At 38.0% G+C, this 22,427-nt stretch overlaps 2 protein-coding genes across 3 annotated transcripts in view; both read left to right on the forward strand.

Moving 5' to 3' along the window:
- Positions 1-714: 714 nt before the first annotated feature.
- Positions 715-17,411, forward strand: pip5k1ba (phosphatidylinositol-4-phosphate 5-kinase, type I, beta a). Of its 2 annotated transcripts, XM_073478068.1 has the most exons (14): positions 715-844; positions 5,486-5,714; positions 6,795-6,925; positions 7,470-7,587; positions 7,706-7,858; positions 9,086-9,382; positions 11,106-11,290; positions 11,851-11,931; positions 12,286-12,334; positions 12,485-12,569; positions 12,652-12,792; positions 12,892-12,979; positions 13,444-13,540; positions 16,388-17,411. In XM_073478068.1, the coding sequence occupies exons 2-14, from the start codon at positions 5,643-5,645 to the stop codon at positions 16,388-16,390; spliced, it is 1,500 nt and encodes a 499-aa protein (XP_073334169.1). In that variant the 5' UTR covers positions 715-844; positions 5,486-5,642; the 3' UTR covers positions 16,391-17,411. The 2 variants fall into 2 exon arrangements, with proteins under 2 accessions (XP_073334169.1, XP_073334170.1); XM_073478069.1 differs by lacking the exons at positions 715-844; positions 16,388-17,411 and adding an exon at positions 13,945-14,002 and having other exon boundaries at positions 5,563-5,714.
- Positions 17,412-20,755: 3,344 nt separating this feature from the next.
- tjp2a (tight junction protein 2a (zona occludens 2)) overlaps positions 20,756-22,427 on the forward strand; it is a 40,709-nt gene continuing 39,037 nt past the window's right edge. Inside the window, exon 1 of the mRNA XM_073477427.1 lies at positions 20,756-20,837. The gene's annotated coding sequence lies outside the window, so the exon portion shown is untranslated. The remainder of the gene's footprint in view (positions 20,838-22,427) is intronic.

The following is a 22,427-nucleotide window of genomic DNA, read 5'->3' on the forward strand; positions in this document are numbered from 1 at the left end:
TTGTAGAAAGGTGCAGAACACTCTCTTTTCACTATTAATAATATGATTGTGAATAAATGATTTTAGATATTTTGTGGGGTCCAAAATGATTGTTTTGTTTATATCTGTAATTATTCTGATACCACTGCTGAAAGGCAAAATGAAAGAAACTGCTGAACAGTTGAAAAGCCTCATTGTTGCCTCCAACCCTCGATCAACCTTACAGGGGGATTAACTAATGAGACACAGGTGTACACAGAAAAAGGGGCGGGAAAAACAGATAAAGGGAGGAAGTGGAATGTGAAACATGAGGGTATGAACTACAAAATTAAACAGGAAATACCCAAACCAAAAAACCCAAACCATGACCATATAATATCACTCATGACTATCATAATCATAAACTTTATTTCTACGACCAGATATGTAATTAAAAGCTTTACAACATAGTCATTGTTATCAGCGTATTAAAAATGCTTCATAAAAGTAAGAAACATACAAAAAAAGACAAAATAAAACGTACACATCACATTTTGATGACAGGTATACGATAAGACAGTGTAGAAAACGTCCTACCAACGTTTGTCTCGTACAGACATGGATATTAAATACTAACAACAACAACTGAGTCTGACTCATATGTGCTGGGGAATATTACAACAGTGGGAGGTGTGAGAGAGAGAGTGACAGGGGGAGAGAGAGAGAGAGAGAGAGGAAGTGGTGAGGATGCTGTTCATCGCTGCAGCACTTTGCTCCTCATCTCACCACAGTCAGTCAGACTGCCACAGAGTTTACAACACACAACATCGGGGCTGTTTCACTGACCCGTATTCATCACCATCTACATACGACCATGCCTGTTGAGGTAAGAAGCCAAAGAGCGTTCATTTCCTGTCAACTCTGTTGTTCTAAAGTGAGGATGGAGCCACTTGTTAAACTTTCATTTCTTTTTTTCATTAGTTACACTGAGATGTAGGTTTGTACTTGTTCATCCACTGCCGTCAATGATTAATAACAATAAAAATCATAATAATAGTGTCAAGCAGCCCACACAGACTGGTCGTGTGTGGCTCAGGAGGAAGATGGGCTGGCGATGGTATCACACGAGGAAATCATCACCACTTCCCTTCAGTCAGAGACAGAAAGTAAAATGTCTGTAATAAAGCTGGATGGGGTTGTCATCGTTTACATGCATGCAAAAGAGCTGCGGTGTGCATGTTGTGTGTGTGAGCATGTGCAGTTTAAATATTCACCTGAGTTCACCTGAGTGACAAGTCACATATACATGAGATAGATTATACACCTGGCTAAAACTGTAATGTAAGTGCTGTAATATCTCCTGCCTTCATGGAGGTTATAATGATCACTTATTGTTGAAGCCATGTTCTCCAGAGGTGTTGACTGACCTTTATGGCTCAGTCTGGAGGCTGAAGGTGATGATGTTGCATTATACTGAGATGAGTCTCTCATATTCAGTTTATCCTCATCGATTGAACGTCTTGTGTATATATAATGTTTAAAAGGGTATATTAAAGTCATAGACTGTGGTCTCCACCGAGGATACTATATTTTCTAAAATATCATAGGCTGTAAAAGTATTTACTATTACATAACCAACTATTTTTCATGGTATGGAAATTCCATTGAAGTTATTATTGATGGTAGAAGTTCAGTTTGTTATTTGATAACATGAATTTGCATCATGCAAATTGTCTGAGCCATGCTAGTGATTTTGCTATAGGTCTTGGACGGTCCTCCAGTTTGGTCCAAATATCTCCATTGCCATATACAACCATTCATGGTCCCCAGAGGATGAATCCTACTGACTGTGGTGATCCCCTGATTTTCCTGTGGTCCCACCATGAGGTTGTTATTTGGCTTTTTGGAAAAAAATCTCAACAATAAATGCATGCTCATACCGAAGCAACTGAAAAAGTTGATTGCCAGTGAGCACTGTTGGGGGTCACACATTACAAAAGCAAAGATCTCGGCTATTTAATTGTTCTATAGAGGTATTTGGGCTTTTTTTTTTTAAGTAATTAAAAAGTAGTATAATAAGTTATATATTACTCTACGCAGACAGTAATATTATAACGTAATTTATTACTTTATAATGAAGGTAACTAGTAATATGTAAAGTAACTTGCCCAACACTGCCAGTGAGTCGCAAAAATAACGTATATCACCATCCCAAAACAACATGACGGTTGCAGCTTACCAGCATCAGGCATTTTGGGCCTTCATTGTACATATACAGTTAGGTTTAGGCAAGAAAAGTACTGGGTTTTGGTTAGGTTTAGGGAAACAATTTAATTTGGGTTAAAATAACTATGTTACTTTAACTTACCTACATACGAAGCGTCAAAGTATCAGTATTGATATTTACATTACGAACATAATTTATGTCACATACATGAAGTAAGTTAGCAACATTTGTATGTAAAAATACCTTAAAGTTGACTGTAGGTGTCACACTGGACACAAATAAAAGTCTCCTAGGCAAAAGTCATGTTATTGTTTAACCTAACCATCCACACCATTCTCCACCCTGTGACACTACTTCATGTGACTTCCTCCTTCACTGCCGTAATAATTACTATTGCCACTAGAGAACAAAAAATGTAAATATGGGTCGTAATACCCAGATGATTCATGCTAACCACATGCTTTGACCTTTCCTCAGGCAACACCAGCAGGTCATTTTTTTCTTTTACTTATCCTACTATCCAACATCTGCTGAATGGGTTTGCACCAACTTTTGTGTAAACATATATGGTTCCCGGAGGATAAATCCTTTAAATCCTAAAGTACAAACCCTTACATAACAAATCTTTAATCTTGGTAATACATAGAGCCACAGCTATATAAACAGCTGTCATTTTAAGTACAGAAATCACAGAATTGCATTTTATATCTGCAAGAACATTCCTGCTGTTTTCAAACGTCAATGTTAAGTATCAGTGTTGATAACTGGTGTTATTTTTTGCGTCATAAGTGCCCACATAGTCACTGTTAGAGATTTTTTATGTCCCCATTTTTTATGTTTTTCATGAGCCCAGGTTAAACCCATGTCCTCTGCTACACCTAAAGTATATGATTATTTGTCAGTGGTTGGACAATGTTTTTTGGTATTTTATTTATTATTACTTTGCAATCTAGTTATGATGAGTGTTATTAGTCAGCAATTGGGCGGACTAAGAATGTATTTGTATCAATGCTTTGAACGGAAATCCATACATCTAATCTTTCTAATTACATAAAAGCCAAACTAATGCACTTACAAATGCTTAATCCTCCACGCCGTGTACACAGTGTGCTGTTACATCACACTGTGTTTTCAATATGTAAAGGGCTCAAGAGGAGGCCTGAAATGACCTGTCAAAGACACATACTGTACATATAAGTAACAACGATTCACTACTCTAACAGCTAATTGCAAAGTGTATATTTGAGCCACCAATTAAAATATGCGAACAACCAGGAGAACTGCAAGACAAATCCTTGTGAAACGAGCTCTCTTATCATGATGCTTCTGAGACAGTTTCATTCTCCTTAAGTCAGACCACAATACCACATCCTGAGGCAGTACTTAAAATAAACGGGGGCTTGTCTGTCAGGATCTGTGCTGGAGTTTGCAAGTGCACTTAATACTTAAAAAAATGTTTTCACAGGAAGGTAACTTTTTTAGTTTCACAAGCTAATGTTTGCATCATTGGAGCAAGTATGAATCATGCAGAAAAATCATGAAAAACGACTTGTGTTTTTACTGAAGTATGTCAGGCCACTTTAAAAAAAGGTCTACTTGATAGCTAGCTGAAACATAAGTATCAGTATGTTCAGATAAATAATACACATTATTAAAAATAGAAGAAAGTGTCTGAAATAAAATCATAATAGATAATAAATTATGCTGAAAACCACATATAAATTCAGGCTTCATCATACACTTGTATGACTTTCATGTTGTGAACAAACCTCCTTCAAGAACCAACTAACCCACTGTTTACTGAATCGAAGGCTCAAAAATTAGACTTGGTAGATTTAAACAGAAAATAAATTACTACTTGAAACCACTTTAAAATGAGAGAACGTTAATATGATTCTAGAAGAATCTGCGTGTTCAGGCAAAAAAGGCTCAGGACTAATGACAGGAAAATCATTGTTGTTCTGTTGCAGTGTTGAATTCATGGAACAGCTGTAGTGAGGAACTAAAATGCACGGCAGTGGTGCACTGTGTGTTTAAATGTAGTTTAAACAGGATGTACCAATACAAAGAATTACAAGAATGGCATGTTGGCATTAGAATTTAAAAAAAGGTCAGGATTATGCGTCAGACAAAAGTCTTCATGTTGTTGCATTATTTTTGACTGCACTCTTTTGTAGTAAGTAATCATTAGCATTTGTTTTCTATTATTTACAGACCAGAATAAATACATTTCATTTGCAAATATTGGTTCGTCTGGTTAGCTTCAACTATTCCTCTCTGGATGCAATTTGCAGGACTGATATAAGAATGACCAATCCACTGGCATTTTGGCCTCTCAAGCTTTTTTTTTTAATCATCATTAAAGTGCTGAATGCCTAATCTGTTCTAGCACAAACATGCTGCTAATTACGACTCATTGTTGTAGCAATGTTTGTTTTGTGATCCCTTAATCCATTGTATTCTGATCATTTCTACATTATTCACACAGTTCAATGTGACATATGCTTTTATAACTAGGAGTATAAAGTATGAAGATATTACTTTTATACATTTTAAATAAAAAATATAATGTTCTGAATATGTGTAATAATATATATGAACATTTCTGGAGCGGCTGCCATGCTTCCTAAGGGTTAGAATACAAAAATGTTGAGAAACTCCAATTTAAGTCAATTTCCATTGAGTTGTTTACATTGACTCACATTTAATCAACCCTCCTGTAAATGTATGATGGGTTCATGTTTTCAATTGGATTTTCAATTTTTATGCAACAGCAGTCACCATGGCTACTCCTTAATCAAGTGTAGCACTTCCTGTGTTTGTTGTGTTTGTCTTTGCTTTGGTCATCACTCTTCTTTAAGGGACTTAAGGCTCGTATTCAGTATGTAAGTAAGAAAAACACTGAGTCACCTATGCGTACTGTTATAAAACAGGGGGAACTGGGTATGTTGTAATGGTTTTCCAACCCTTCTTAATAAGGATTAAGGGTTGTTGTGAGGGATTCTGGAGCTCAAGACTCACACAAACACCGGTGGTCCCTCAGACTTGTAGCAGTGCTTGGACAGAAAGGTCGGCACATTCGAAGGCTCTGTAAGTCGTAGGAAAGACGCAAACAGAGGAAGGATTTTTTTAAATAGACTGAATGGAAGAGATTGTTGTAAGCCCTGAAATGTTAATGCGACCTGGGTAATTGGTCGTGGGTTTTTATGGTGTTCTTTATCAGCTGAAATGTGCTTTGCATTGACATTCACGCACATGCCTCGCACTGTGTAACTCCTCTTCTCTCTACTTCATCTACAGGAGTGGCGTAGCTGGAAAATGCAGTTTCGATAAAGCCCATTCAAGGTAAATAACTGCATCGGGTCACTCATCACTGAGGGGAAAAAAGGAACTCAGCCTCACAGTTGGAGGAAGGACACCTGCGCTTCCCTCTGATCAACTTCTCTCTGTCCAAAAGATGTCAACCTCCAGCGCTGACAGTATGGGAAGAGGAACCAAAACCTCTAAAGTGTCAAAGGATCATAAAAAGGTAAGCAGACGTCATTATTAGTTATCAAGTTCTTGTCAAGGAAGGTAAGATGTCAAACATCCATCCTCTATTTGGAAGACAGTGATACTCACGATTAATATTACTGCTGATATCAAACTAGAAATGTTTGTTGAAGGGAGCAGATGGGTGATGGACTCAGGATTCAGTGCATCCTAATGACATCAAAACAGTTTAATTGTATTAAAGGGTTTATTTTAACAATTCTCTATTATTAATACATAAATTGATGAATTACCACAAATTAGATTCAGCCACACTGTCAATGTCGATCTGTCAGTCGGTCCACCACTTAGGTCCAAACTGAAATACTGTATCTTAACCAGAATTGGACAAATTGCCATGAATTTGATTGCTACATGACTTTTCCTCTTATGCTACCATCGGGTTGACATTTGTGGTTTTAAGTTGCTTGACAACAGCCGGATGGATTTCCATGAAATTTGTATGCTCAAGTTCCCAAAGTATAAATCTGACTTTGGTATTGTCTGATTTTTCCACCATGAGGTTAACCTTTTTCTGTCCTGAGTGAAATGTCTTTACAACTATTGGATTGCTTTCCATGAAATTTGGTAAAATTTCCCACTTCCACCATCTCTAATGATCCCTTTACTTTTCATTCTACCTCCATTATCAGGTCAAAACTAGTGGTAAAACTAGTCAGATTCCTGCCAATAAACAAATGCTAGCATGCAAACCAGTTATTTGATCAGCCAAGACAGTAAACCTGGTTGGCCAAATATTACCTGCTAAACATCAGCATGTCAGCACTGACAGATGTTAGCATGCTGATGTTAACTCAAATCACCACTATGCATCTGTACAGCCTCACAGAGCTACTGACCCTTCAAGGTGGACGACTTAAAGCAGTAAAGCTACTACTGGATGGACCGACTGATTGACGTCGCCATCCACTGAGCCTCACTAGCATATTAGCATTGCTCAAGAATTTGACAGATTCAATAGAATTTGGTAAAATGTTGGGTAATTGTAAAAAGAAGAACTAGCTGAGTTCTTCTTTCAATTGAATATGCTTTCTTCCTCCCTGTTATGGTCTGTTAGCCCACAGCTTCTGCACTGAAAGGGGCCATCCAGCTGGGCATCGGTTACGCTGTGGGAAACCTCAGCTCCAAACCAGACAGAGATGTTCTCATGCAGGACTTCTCTGTGGTGGAGAGTGTCTTCCTGCCCAGGTACACACTCTTTTCTACATGTTTTTATTGATATCATTTAGCTAATGCACTTATTCAACACCAACTTCACATGAATTCTTTTAAAGGATCAGTTCACCCAAATGATCGAGGAAATACTAGGGGACTATGAGAGCCGTAAAATAAAGTATTATCAATTATTTAACATAGCTTTAACTTAAAAAATACAGGTGTGGCAGCATACAGATCTGTAGTAATGTTCAAAAAAGTTGCTTCTGAAAATGTGCAACCTGATTACTTGTGGATTAGTGGGAAATTATTTCTGCAAAGGTCCTTTTCTCAGAAGACATTTGTCACAGTAGGAACAACACAGATTCCGTTAAATAGCTCCAGTAAGCCATGACCATGTGAACCAACATACCAGGACCCTGAACCTGAAGCAGCTAAATGGAATTCAGCCATCATTCATTTGATCATTTACACTTTTCCTACTGTGATGTGTCAAAACATCTGTGATAAAGGCCTACAGCATGTTGCAAACAGCTACCGTTTTGTTTTCTCATCCTAACGCAAATATGTTCTCCAGCGAGGGCAGCAACCTCACTCCAGCACATCACTTCCCAGATTTCCGTCTGAAAACGTACGCACCACTGGCCTTTCGCTATTTCAGAGAGCTGTTTGGCATCAAACCAGACGACTACCTGGTGAGTATGAAGATTCATGTCAGCGTCATTCTGATTCAGCAGGATGTGGCGGCAGTTCTAGTTGACTGGTTTAATTGCAACACTTGCTCAGACTCTGTTGCATCATTCTGAATTTCAGTACTCCATCTGTAATGAGCCTCTGATCGAGCTGTCCAACCCCGGTGCCAGCAGTTCCTGGTTCTACCTCACCAGCGATGATGAGTTCATCATTAAGACGGTGCAGCATAAAGAGGCCGAGTTCCTGCAGAAGCTGCTCCCTGGTTACTACATGGTGAGCTCCGTCCTCAAACTCTCACTACACTTACATGAACAAGTTTACAAAAATGAACAAAAGCATGATCAAGATCTTCTGACATGAGGCGGTCGTGCTCGTATCACTTTTGTCCACAGGGGGCACCAGAGTCAACAAAAAGGAAAGTTCCATGTAGCTGCTTTAAATGAGTAGTTTTCTGCAGCTCTCTTGTAAAGTTGTTATCTCAAGGTGTATTTTTTTGCGTTCCTCGGTGTTGGAAAAGACAAGATTTGTTCTTGCACCTCCTTGCATCTTTTTTGTGTGTGGTTGTCGCTGTGGTACTATGTGAATTCCCCTTCTCATACTGCATGTTTTCTCTGATGTGTGCCTCCACCACCAGCAGCAGAATTTCCTCCCTTTTCCCTTTTCTTTTGTCAAATTTTCTATTATTCCATCCCTTTCTGTATGGTTAGAGACTACTCTTTCACAAGTTTAATTGCCAATGGGAATTTAAATATTTCCCACAAGTGAAATTAACAAAAAAGAATCCTCATCATAATCTTTTACAAAAGAATAATCAGCGAGGAAGATGTACTGTAGGTTGAGTCTGACTGTCCTATTCTACAGTGTACTGTACATGTTATTTAGAGTTGCTCTTAAAGGTTCCTCCAACACTTTGCCGTAAGAAGAAGAGAGTCTCTTGATAAATATTATACAAGTAAGTCTTCTTCACTTTTGCAAGGGAGCGAGAACAGTTGGATTTAAAGATCAGATCAGGCCCAGGTTACTGACAAACATCTGGATGTGGCCATATATCAGAGAACACGTTTACATTTATTGCAGTAACGTGACTACCCTAGCTTCTATTTACATGCAGCTGGTTGGTATTCAGGTTTCTCCTCCGACCACCACCTTATTTTTGGACAGGTTCTGTGGTGACACAACAACAACACACTTTTTCCTGTTTGTGCATGTGTTGTTCCAATTTTACAAGCAACCTGCTATTCAGCCGTGGGACCAGGCCTTTTTATGGTTATTTAATCAAATTGCAGGTTCTGTTTTTGTTGTTGTTTGTTTTCAGGCCTTGGATTAAAAAGTCTTTATAATGTCCCTAAACACACCTTAAAACCATGTTGATATCCCAGATAAGTATGTATGACAAAGAATTCAGGTTTCTCTATAACACTTCATGGGTCAAGGTTTCTATTTAACAACGTTTTATTCATTTATTCTAAATTAAAACCTGTTTTGTCTTTGTTGTTGTAGAACCTGAATCAGAACCCAAGGACGTTGCTGCCAAAGTTTTACGGCCTTTACTGCATCCAGTGCAGCGGCATCACCGTCCGTGTGGTGGTGATGAACAATGTGCTGCCGCGCGCCATGAAGATGCACTACAAGTACGACCTGAAGGGGTCCTCTTACAAGCGCCGCGCCTCACGGAAAGAGCGCACCAAGTCCTCGCCCACGTTCAAAGACCTGGACTTTCAGGAGATGCACGAGGGCCTGCACTTCGACGGGGACACCTACAACGCCCTGATTAAGACCCTGCAGAGGGACTGTCGGGTAGGTGCACACAAAGTTCTTGTATCTGTTTGCAATGGGCCATGATGTTGGTAATCTGCATATGTTTCAAAATCTGTTCACTCATTTATCTTTCTGTGATCCTTATTCATTTCAAAAGCAAAAATATAAAATTTGCTATTTGTTCATCCTCTGGGGAGCAGCAATGGGACCATGAATATCTGCAGTGAATCTGGACAGTAGCTGTTCATGTATTTTGCTTTGAATTGCAGTGTTCAATATACAGATTGGCCAACTGATATCACCAACATTTGGTGCGTCAGGAAAAATCTGTAGGTGTAGAGACAGTGTCGTAGGAGTTTCTTAGCATGATTTTGTATTATTATTTCATTTGGAATAACACACAAGGGCTGAAACTGATTATTTGTTTCATGTCTAATTAACTTATCAATTATTTCTTCTAGATGAAAAATTACAATCACAATTTTGAAGAGCCCAAGGTGATGTCTTCCAAATGTTTTGTTTAGTCTGACCAGTAGTTCAAACCCAAAGATATTTAATTAACAATAGTATGAAGAAGAATTTTCACATATGAGAAACTGAAACCAGAGAATGTTTTACATGTTTTACTAAATTAAAATTACTGAGGTGACAAATCAATTCTCAAAATTGCTGCAGATTGTTCTCTCTCATTGTTTCAGCACTCAGATTGTCACAGTGAGTTTAAATCTTTCAACAACACAGGCTGTACTAAATGGAGCCAGTTTTTATGGCAGAACATTATGCAACCCTGACAGCCCACTTCAATGAGCCACACTCTCTCCGCTCAGTCTCGAGCTGTTATGATGACCTCATTAGCGCTAGCCTGTTATTTCATTAGTGTGAAACAACAGTGGCCACTTGATGGAGGATTAACACCGGCAGACCAAAAAAGCACCTGACTCATATGATCAGGCTGAGCAGCTGGACTGTGGAGAACAAACCGGCCTGTCGGAGGGGGTAATGTGTGATTACTGAGCCTCTTTTTATAGCCTCTGTTAGTGTTAGTATTAGGGCTTCTTTGTTTACAGGAGTTACCTCATGACATCAGTGTTTGGTCAGCTGGATTGAGGCTTACATATGTTGTGCTTTTGGTTTGCAAATCCAGGTTTAGTCTCTTAACTAGGGGCCCGCTTTTGGGATGGAGCGGTCAACATACAGCTTGTTTAGGAGAAGTTTACTTTGGGCGGTTTAAAAAAGTACATTCATTTTGCCATTCAAAGTCCTGTGTTATTGAATTATTAAGACTCATTGTTAAATTGATAATATCTCTGGGTAAAAGAGTTAAGAAATAATTAGAGGGTGACATAATATGCCAAAATAATGAATGGTTACCATCATAGGGGAAATTCACTTTTATCTTGCCCTGCATCACGTGGAGGTCAGAGGTCATGCACATACACTGTCATACTGCTATGGCTGATGGGAATGTCATACGTTTAGCGGGTATTTGACAAATTAGTCTAGTGGATGTAGTAATTATGAAAGGAGCAAAGGGGTAGGTTAGATGAAATAGCATAGGAGCGATAAAGTGCCCACATAGAAAAAGATTGGTGAATTGGTGAATGGATGGTTCAAACACAGCAGGACTTTCACTCAGAGGACTGCTGTTTGTGTCCTGATTGAAACCAAAAGTCAACATCGACTTACTTTGTTACTTTAACTTGTCTTGTTCACTTTTTAAATTGATCTTTTAGTTTAATTGCTTCTTAAAATCTCTCGTCAGGTCCTGGAGAGCTTTAAGATCATGGACTACAGTCTCCTGCTGGGGATTCACGTTTTGGACCGGAAGCCGCTGAGCAGAGGAAGCCGCTTGGACAGCAGGAGAGGAGGGAAAGTCCTCTACTCCACCGCCCTCGAGTCCATCCAGGGCACCGTGAAGGACCCCGAACCGGTGGCTGATGACGACACGTGAGAAAACTTATTGCAGTATCTTTCATTGTAAACCCTTTCGCCCTGCCTTTTTTGCTTTGTAGGGCATGCATGGTGGGAAAATACAGTTCATATGAAACATCACATTTCACGGCTTAGTTTTATTTTGAGAGCACGTCATCAACAGATTGGCTTTTATGAAGTTCAAAAACACATGATTGTTCTTAACATGAACTACTCTCATCTTTTAGTTACAGGTGGCTTAACATAATTCCAAATAAATCAGATGTTTTCTGAACAAATGTGTTACCATTTTGAAAGTTTTTATCTTATCTCTCTAACCAGATTTAAGTTTAAAAGGTACTTCTGTTTTTCTGTCCTCATACACAAACTGCTTTCACATGGACAAAAGCCCCCCCACCATAGTCCAATCTGGGCCAAATGACACAGATGGCAATACTATTTAAAACATTTCAAATCAGCCATTATGTATATGTTACAGCTTTAGCTATTTCACCAAAGGGTTAGGGAGCAACTGAGGGAAGTCACTTTCTGCATCACTAAAAACTGTCAAATTCATTCATATGTCTTTTGTTCAGATTTGGTGGGATTCCTGCCAAACACAAAGACGAAAACCTGCTCATCTTTTTAGGAATCATCGACATCCTTCAGTCCTACAGGTGAGCCAATTGTCACAGTCAATAAAATTACATTTAACAACTAAAGGTGACAAAATCAATAGATATATATTCTTCTTCTGAATTGAGTTTCCCTATTTGGTCATTATTAATCAAAGATATCATACATAGATTTGTGCCTTTTATCATTCTGTTAACTTTTAACATTTTTACTGCCATATTCCACCTAAAAGCTTTTTGTCTGCTTCATTTTTAATTTTTTATCATTCATTTTTTGCATTTAATGGTCAATGAAGTTAAATATTATAAACATATCATTTGATGTTTAATTTAAAGCCAGTATGATCACCATGTGCTATATTTTATATTCATGTTCTTTTCAATTATTTTTATCAGGTTCATCAAGAAGGTGGAACACTCCTGGAAAGCTCTTGTACATGATGGGGTATGTAACCATACATCCTCCTCCTTACATCCAAATAACTGTGGGCGTGTGTGTGTGTGTGTGTGTGTGTGTGTGTGTGTGTGTGTGTGTGTGTGTGTGTGTGTGTGTGTGTGTGTGTGTGTCTGACCGCTTTCTTTGCTTTCATTCCAGGACACAGTGTCAGTTCACAGGCCCGGTTTTTACGCAGACAGATTTCTGAAATTCATGGGCTCGACAGTATTTAAAAAGATTCATCGTAAGTCGTTGTGCTAACATAACTCTTGGATTCTGGATTCTGTGTATTTTATTTTAAAAGTGTGTTTCTTTGTGTCTACCAGCTTTAAGAGGAGCTTCTTCAAAGAGGAAGAGGGGTTCCCTCTATGCAGCAAAGTCCGCCTCTCAGGAGGTCCTGTCCCCACAGAGGGAGGAGAAGAAGGAGGAGAAGAAGGCCCAGAGCATGGACAACCTGGACGGAAACTGTAGGCTAAAATCATACATCTTACATGATATAGTAGCCGACATATTTGTAATTCTAGAAGAGCCTTTGAGTTATTTCATATTTCTGCTTTTTGCAACAGTTTACAGTTCCTCCAAGCAACCGGATCTTCTGCCAAGATCTGTGGCCTTTGAATCCCCCAGACATAGTGAAGAGGAGTGTGACAACAGGTACTTTATGTATTCAGCTCGACAATCTAAGTTCAAGAATTTAGAAAAGTTAAGATTGTTGGATCATTTTATAATCACTTAAAGGACAATACAATATATTTAACTGAGCAGTAAAGAGAAGCACAACAGAAAAACATTGATTTCATGAGTGCATATTTTACAGTGCATATAGTGAAAAGTTTCTTTAATTTTGACAAAGGCCCATGTGGTCAAAATGCATATGGAATTTAAGAAACATTATTTACTACTTATTTATTAGGAGAATCTGAATTTGTGTGGGCTACATTTATTTTTGTGTAATGTAGAAAAATTGTCTTAATTAAAATTCAGTTTTAGTTTCAACCTTGATTCGGCTTAAGGAGGACTAAAGTTGAGATTCACCAGAAAAACGACATCGATGGACTTTTTTTTTTTCAAACACTATACATTTTTACAGCGTACTTATTTGTATCTCTATCTTGCAGTGAAGACCGGCGAGCCTCCAGTTCAACGATCGCTCTGGATGACCCCCTGTCGTCTCTCAGCAGGAGCCAGTCAGACTCTGAGCTGGACGTCTACTTGGTATGAAATGTTATAAACTGCATGATGGTATTATTCCATATTTATCTTACTGTCAAAAACCTACAGTGGGTTAATGCTGCTTGCTCAACCGAGATTTAAATATAATATAGGATACCTGGTGTGCCACGGTTTGGGGAAAATAAGCCACAGATTTTGAGATCAAAGTTGTAATAGTTGGAGAAAATGTCATAAGTCCACTGCTAAAACCTATGATAATGAGATTTATATTAGTGAGGTTTATACTAATAGTATATCAATTAATTCTCAGCCCATTTTATGACTTTTTTCTCAAAAAAGAAAGAAAAACGTGAGCCTTTGTGGGCCTAATACTTTGCTGTATTGGTGTACATGGTAACATGATTCATGATGAATCTAGGGGTCACTGGGTGTTTCTGCATTTTCAGTGTCACACAGTCTCACCCAGGCGACCCAGCTGGAGTTGATCAGTTGTTTGCATCCCAGCATCCATAAACTGTAAGCAGCAATTGATGAGCACTGACTTTCTGCATGTGATGCCAGTTAAATCAACAGAAATACACAGTGTACCCGACTATCCTCTTATGAAACTGTCACATGTGAAATCTGCCTTTTCACACGTGAAATCATAATTTCAATGTGATAGGCTATTTTCACATGTGAAGTAACTTGAATTTCAAGTGAAGTTCACATTTTCAAGCGTGAACAAATCAGTTTGTATGTGATTGGCTTTTCTTCACATGTGGATCAGATGAATATGACATGAAACTTGCTTCTTTTTATGTGAATTCCACATTTTCACATGGGCTTGTTGAGCTAAAATTTCATCACGTGAATAATGTGCCACATGTGAGCAGGACATTTTCTCAAGTGATCTGCTTTTTTCACGTAAAGAAATGTGCACATAAGACATGTCCAATTTCACATGTGACTTACATACATTTGTATTAAGTGATTGGCTTTTCGTCACATGACACAAACAAAACACGACACATGAAATCACATGAAACTTTCTTCACAAATGTCATATTTTCACATGCGATTGACTATTTTCACATGTCAACTAAAATTTGAACATGTGCACTGGGCATTTTCACAAGCAATTGTTCTTTTTCATCTATCAATAAAAAAATCTGCACAGATAGATGCAGATATGTACATTTTCACATGTGAATTACATACATTCATATTGTGATTGGCTTTACTTCACATGTGCAGTAGAGTATCCACATTTAAAACCAAAACATGGCACATTAGTTCCCTTTCTTCACGTGACTTCCAGATTGTCACACGTTTTCAGATGGGACTGATTTTTTTTTGCATGTGAGGAAAAATTGTAACATGTGAAACAAAATAGTCACATGTGAACTGGACATCTTCACAAGTAATTGACTTGGGAATTTTCAAATCCGAATGAACATTTTGCACATAAGAAATGTACATCTTCACACCTGAATTACAGCGTATTTATTCATATGTGATTGGCTTTTTCACATTTAAAATTCCGACATTCTTACACTTTTCACAAAAAATGAAAACTGAAAATAAAATGTGAACTGTGATTGGCTGCTTTCACATATGAATGAAAAGGTCTGCATCAGAAATGTATATTTTCACATGTGTATTATAATTTACACATGTAGAACATGCTTACATCTTCCTGCATGCCATTTGCCGCTATCCCAGCATGCAATATCTCACGCCTTTCTGGAACTTTCTTCTTTGGTGGTGGTAGTTTGGGTCCTTGAGGCCCCACTGGCATCCTATGACGGCTTTACTGCATGAGTCCACTCTCCCCCTCAGTCCTTACGTCTGTGTCAGCCTGAGAAACCTCCATGAATCTCTTTTTCTACAGTACTTCTCTTACATAACCATCAAATCCTCATTCAGGCTTATGTGAAGCCGTTCCTCAGCCCACATTAAGCAGTTCTACTCAGCTCTGTGGGAAGCCTGCAGATGTCAGAGTTAATCTACTCTCAAAGCCTCTGACAGAAAACAGTGGGATTCAAAAACTGTAGTGAGGGTGAGAGGTGAACTCATCTGACAGCCATTTGTCTTCTAGACTCTTACTTCTATCTGGTGAGGGAGATGATCTGAATGTTCAGAGCTGTTTTCAACCTTTAACCTCAAAACAGAACAAAGTCCGGTCTAGATTAGGAGGAAAGAGATGTTCTTTACTCCATGATTTTATTGTCAGTATTTATTTATATGATGGAGTAAACATCCATGTGAAGGAAAAAACAGTTTACACAATATGAATTTGAAACATGACAGTTCCACCTCCAAACAGGAGATCACATGGTAAAAAAAAAATAATTTTCCCCAAATGAATCAACTGGGTACATAAACACACTTTTAAAATTCTCCTCAAATAAGTTGAACCTTATTCAAGATACACAGTGAGATTTGTGCAATGTTTGGCACCATCTCACCAAAATGGGTAAAGGACACACCTTATATCCATACAGTACGTACATTTATGTATACATACATAAATATACTGTATGGTCACAGACATGAAAAAGGACTGCCATCTTACCTACCAGACCCCTACCCCACCCTGTGCACTCTAAAACTGCTGTAGGAAAAAAATAATCTGACAGGTAACTCAATATCAGTTTAGGGTAAGGGGCAAAAAAAAATTATAAGGACACGTTTGCCTTAACTGTTTGACTTTCCAAGGAGAATTAATAATATCAGTCACTTTAAACAAAGTCTCCCCTGGGCCTGTGCTCAGTAGGCCTGTTCACAAATCCATTCACCTCCAGATAGTAAATCCCAAAGTCCTAATTCATTTGACTCTAAACACCAATTGTTGTTCTTTGTTTCCTAACTGATAAAGGGGGGAAATCCTCTTTTTTTGTTCTCTAGTGAGAAGAACTGAGCGATGGACCCCGTCCTGACCTTTGACCTCTCAGTCTCACGGTGTGGAGACATCAGGACGTCGCAACAGTGTGAATGCTGCACAAACTACAGGAGTTCCTCCTCTGCGAGCATCACTCTGTGCCTCTGTGACTTTCCCTTTCTGAGTCAAACTAAATGTGCCAAACCACTGGTTCTTTTGTAGAAGTCCCATTATCAACAGATGAGGATACAGTCTGTGTTCATTTGTGTTAAGATTATTGAACGATGCTGTTAATATAAAACACTATGATGCTGTTTCTTTTCTCAGTTATTGTGCACTTTGCTGCTAGTCCACTGCTTAAAAAAAATTGAGTTGCAGTTTGACCTCTCCTTTTGGTTGTCTGAATTTCTGTGCAAAAGTTCAAATTCCTGAGCGGCTGGATCCCTGAGGGAATAAGTTGTCTTGTAACTTAATCAGCTGCAGGAAAAATAATTGACTTCTGTTATTTTCAAATCACAGAATTACATAGAGTTGTGTTGAGATCATTCTGCTTTCAGGAATCACTCATCTGTCGAGACATTCAAATATGCAGTGGTACAGTGTGTTATGTGCTTATAAACATTATGTATAACTTAATAATCCCTGCGTGTTTTCAAACATCCTCCATGACAAAAAAGTATTTGCTTGGTTTCTTGTTACAACCAGATTGTTTTAATGTTTATAATGTTTTTACTACAGCCTTATGCTGCCTACTACAGGGTGTAAATTGACCAATAGAAATGCTGTAATCACATACTTTCCAAATAGTTTTCGATTCCCTCACCTTTCATGCCTCTCTGTGTCATTTCTCTTGAGAATGTACATTTCATCTTCACTTTAAACTGATGCCTGTTATAAACTGTTCTGTCCTGGAGGTAAATTATGACCATGTTGTGTCTTCACATGCCTTCAGAAGTTTAACAGTCTGTGCTTTGCTGAGATTTATAGGCCTTCCACTGTATTATAGCGATACTTTGTAATTGTATTTTTGACATAAATTAATATTTAAAGTCCCCCTCTTGTCAAAAATGTGTTTTCTTCTTGCTCCTCCAGTATGAATGTTTGATCTTCGCCGTGTAGAATGATGTATGTGCAGAGTTTAACACTAGACGGCTGTTGTCACATCCGTATCTCAAAAGTGTAAATTTTCTCCGTGTTCAGTGAAAATTGGATTTTAACGAGCATTCCTACGAGCATTATTTGTGACATCATAAATAATTTGGAAGTCAATCCTGGTCCAGTATTCAGCATACACAAGTGTGATATGGAAAGTGGAAGCCTCCAGTGCACATACACTGAGAATAAGTTTATAGTGGATGAATCTTGTGTTTGATTTTATACATTTTTTCATGCAAAAACCATGTTAGACCCACATTAGAGATTTTTGTTTGTGTACATGTGTTAAGCTCATTAAGAGATGAAGTACACTAACTCACTCATCAACAGTACTGGCAGGAGGTGGTGTAGATTGTGGAAAGGATCCTTCCAGCACAAATGAGACAGGAAAGAAGTGGACTGCTGTTGTATTTGTGTGTATCTAACCACACCTACATTTATTGACAACTCTTAAACATACAGGACATACTCATGGCTACACATTACCAGAAAATGTCAGTTTAATTCAAGAAAGTTTTGTAGGAGTCAAAAAAAATCCCATAAATAAAGTTTAATTAGGACAAGTCTCACTCACATCAATGTCATTTTTAGTTTAGACACAAGGGGGCGCAGCAATGATACTACTGTCAGTGCATGATAAGGTTTGACCACTGCTCCATGCTATTAAAGGATAATAAAAAAAATGTATTTGGTTTACGAGGCTGCTTGTTTTTGGATAATATCTTAACAGATAAATATATTTTGTGCATGCAGGTTTAGTTTTATAAAAATGTGAATCTCTCTGACTGGTGCAGTTCAATATATTTCTGCAGAGTGTGAAGCAGCACTGTAGGATTAGAGGATTTAGTTTCAGTCTGAGTGAAAACATCTGCCAGAGGTGGAAATGAACACAGTACATTTGTATATTCTCTGTTTTAAAGAGTGATTTTAAAGTAGCTGGCACAAACCTTGACTTTTACTTTAATTTATGAAATGAAAGAGGCTGTTGTGAGGATCAAAGCTGTCTTAGCAGATGTTACCTCTGCGTGAGTCTAGTGTCATTCTGAAAACCACAAATTGCAGAGTATTAACAGCTTTTACAAGGCTTTTCTAACCCCAGACATGCCCGAGTGTATTAACCTGAACAGGCTCAACCAGTCAGACAAGTGGCATAATGACAGCTCACTGTCGCTTTTGTACCATGTAAATGTGCACCACAAGTGTAAGAGCAAACAGCAGAACAAATCTGTGCAGAGCTGGCATCATTTGTTTAATGAATATTGCTGTCACTGTCATAGACTCGCATTAGTATTAAAAGTGATTTGTATTTTAGAAAAATCAAGCTAAAGACAGAAAGAGAGTGTATTTTTATATCTCGCAGGGTAAAGTTGAGCTTAACGCCCCTACAAGAGTGTGTACTTTCCTTCAAATGATACATTATGGGAATATTTATAGACTAAGTATGCAAGAAACATGATAAGGTCAACCAGTTAACGGTAGTTAAGATTTAGAAGTAATGTAACTTTTTGTAAAGTGCCATTTTAACAATGTAGCCCCAGGGAACAGAGTGATAAACAAGACAAACATTGGTTTTTTTGGTCACTATTATCGACTCCATCTCCATCTGTACAGGAGTCTGTAGTCTGAGGGGTGGGAATATTGAAGATTTGAGGTTTTATAGCACCAAAAACAAATATTGTCATGATATTTTGTTTGTACTAGGTTTTTTTGTTTGCTTTGGACACCTTTTTACGAAAAAGCAGGTGTGAGTGTACCACATGTAAAACACTGTTATCCTGCTAGCTCCTTGACAACTGTGCAAACTCCATCTGAGAGGAAGACTGTGACATGTAGTTGAAAGCTTGAGAAAAGGCTGCCAGGAGGACACCATTTGTGAAAAAGTCAGATAAAGAGTTCATGGACGTTTCACACGTGATAAACTCTGATGATATCAGCACATGTGATTATAGTCCATGTGTGAAATGTAAAAAATCAGACGTAAAAGATTGTTTCATCTGTAATGCCACATGTGAAATACATTTTGCATTGGTTGATTCATGTATATGCATTTGTGGCTCATCACATTTATCATTGGTATTTTTTTCAAACTTGTATGTAATTTTTATGAACCCCTTTTTAATCTGAACTGTGTTAAAGGTCAGGTGTGTAGGATTTAGGGGCAGAAAAGGAATATAACTACAACTATAAATAACTATAAATACAGCAATTTACGTAAATGGCATAAGTCACGTTGCATAACATTAGCGACAGAAGTACATCACAAATGTAATTTAAGTTATGCATTTACCTAAATTACCGTACATAACTTAAAAACTCTTAGTCACACTCTAGACATGAAGGCTGGTCCCTGGAAGGAAAGTATAGCATATGACCCATCCAAACACCCCAATCACCCCCGGAGTCAGACTTTTCTTACTCTTTATAGTACTGCACTTGATGGGCACTTCAACAAGTGACAACAGAAGGGTGAATACAGCACAGGGCCACTGACCAGGCTGCTGTATTTGGCTGAGCTAGATGTCACTAAATCCTACACACTGGACATTAATAAGGACATATGCAACATACAATACTGTATAAACCTTTTTCATTGCCCATTTAAAAATAAATTACTGCAGATAATGAAATAATTATTGATTTAATCAATTTATTGATAAATTATTTTAACTTGTAAAATATTTTAGTTTTGTTACTGTATTTATCCAATTATATATAGATTAATAAAAAATGCTTTATAACCGTTTACATGACACCTTTGGTCCTCCGTCTGTGAAACACATCTCACATGTTTTATTCGATTTTGACTGTATCTTTTGTTGTTTAATTCAAAATGTAATGAGGCTGGCTTCACAAGATGTTTGTCCAGTAGTTGTTAACGACTGGAGTTCATATCATTTCCCGTTAGTGTGGGATTAATTTGCTCAAACTAAACACTGACTCACCTTTATTGACCTTGTGCTGATCAGCTCATGATTTCCGTTATCATTTGTCCATAGAAACTGAATCATTGTGTCACATTTGACCTACAGGATGGGTGACTCAGGGGAATGTCACCACCTGCCGCACCCACAGGGAGTCACATGCGAAACTACAGTATCGCGGCAGCGCTGCACACACACCTGCAGCCGTTAAGCCACGCCCACATACCTGCGAGAAGCAGGAAGTCGTTTTTTTTTAGGAGCCGACGGAATCAAAATACTCAGCAAAACTTGGTCCTGTTGGAGCCTTTTAACGTCCTCTGCATCGTTCATATCCACTCCTGCTCCTCGGATTAATCTGCCGTGGTCACACAGGAAGAGGTTTCAGACGGAGTTTCACCAGGTGAGTAGGCTACACGGTGTATTGTTCGCCCTGAACGTCGACATGTTTTCAGCCTGCTCGGTTTCACTCACTGCCATATTAGGTCACTGTACTGATGTCTACAGGTCATACGCTTTCACCTGCCAGTTTGGGTTTAACCTACTTTGTTAAAGACAACAGCGTGTTATTTTCGCTTTATCTGACAGGTGACCTGAAGTGTGTTCAGGCCTCAGTGTTGCTGTTTGAGTTCATGCATAACGTTACTAACCCCAGTGTAAATACATGAGAGGCTCACAGTGGGGCTGGGCTAGCATTGTACTATTGTTAGCAAGCTATTGTGTATTTAGTGCGTATGGTGTGTGTATGTAGAGGTTAGCAGGCAGTATGTTGGACAAATGTTTAAAGTACTTCAGTGAGTTCAAATGCTGCACTTTTACCGACTTGACTTTCCCTCCAGTATTCCATATGGTAATATTGTAGCTACTTACCACACTACATGTATCTAACAGTAGTAGTTACTGGTTATTTAGACTGTACACACCAAGTTGCCAGTTCATTATGTACTCTATCTTACATGCTGGCTGAAACAACAGCTACACTGGCTACTACCTTCATGTAGGAAGGTTATAATGTTGAAACTGTTGTTTTGAGTAAACTTCATGGTCAGTTTGGAAGAAGTTTGTGGTCCTGTTGGATTTTCGTGTGAAGTTTTACTGGTATGGTCTCGGCACAGGCCAGCAGGATCAAGGTGCACACCTGCAGAAGGGAAATTAACTTCCTACATTAAACCATTTTTAATGTGTATTTTAAAAACCTAGAAATTGAGAAGAATCTCAGATCTAAAACATTATTTCAGAATTTATACATTAATTTATTCATTTAAAAAATGTTAGTACTTTTTCCATACAACCGTGACCAGCTAATTGAATATGAATATGAATTTTTAAAAAGATAAAACCATATACCTAACTATATTAATGAGCACAATACTAATGATCATGTGGCTGTTAATGGATTTTGTTTGTTTATATCAAAATATGCCAAAAAAATACATTCTGTCAGTGTAACCTTCCATTTAATCCAGCCCATGGGACAATATGAACATTTCCTGTTATGATAATCCTGTCCAATTTAATCAAGAGTCAAGACATTATCCCAATAATTATCAAAAAAATCTTTAAAAATCTTTTTTAAATAAAAACAAAAATGGCACTAAAACAACCATAACCATTTATTTATCCCTGTCATTCTTTAGTTTGAAAAAAGTAGTATTTACCACCAAATATAACTGCGAGATAAAATGCACAAGCCATGCTGCCTTCAGCCATGGTGACAGGCTAAGGGAATATTAAAAAAGACCAAAAAAAGCATTATAGGACTGTATGTCAGTGAGCTAGACGGCTTTTTCAAGTCATTCATGTGATGATTGTCATGATTATCTCGGTCAACGAATATCCCAATTATGAAAATTCAACACATTAAACTTTTTGTGGGTGTTTTTCAATGCGATCTGCAATAAAGTCTTTTACCGTCCCATCCCTAATACAGAGTATTTCTAATATTTTGTATACCATAGCCTACTTTAGATTCAGTTGCCAGTTTATTGGGTAT

The sequence above is a fragment of the Pagrus major genome, chromosome 12, assembly GCF_040436345.1.
Source record: "Pagrus major chromosome 12, Pma_NU_1.0".
Taxonomy (NCBI): Eukaryota; Metazoa; Chordata; class Actinopteri; order Spariformes; family Sparidae; genus Pagrus; species Pagrus major.

Coding starts and splice junctions, on each gene's coding strand:
- pip5k1ba (XM_073478069.1), top strand. CDS start 5,643: ATGTCAACCTCCAGCGCTGACAGTATGGGAAGAGGAACCAAAACCTCT. Junction 7,859..9,085: donor TGCTCCCTGGTTACTACATG/GTGAGCTCCGTC, acceptor TTGTTGTTGTAG/AACCTGAATCAGAACCCAAG. Junction 13,541..13,944: donor CTGAGCTGGACGTCTACTTG/GTATGAAATGTT, acceptor CTGCATTTTCAG/TGTCACACAGTCTCACCCAG.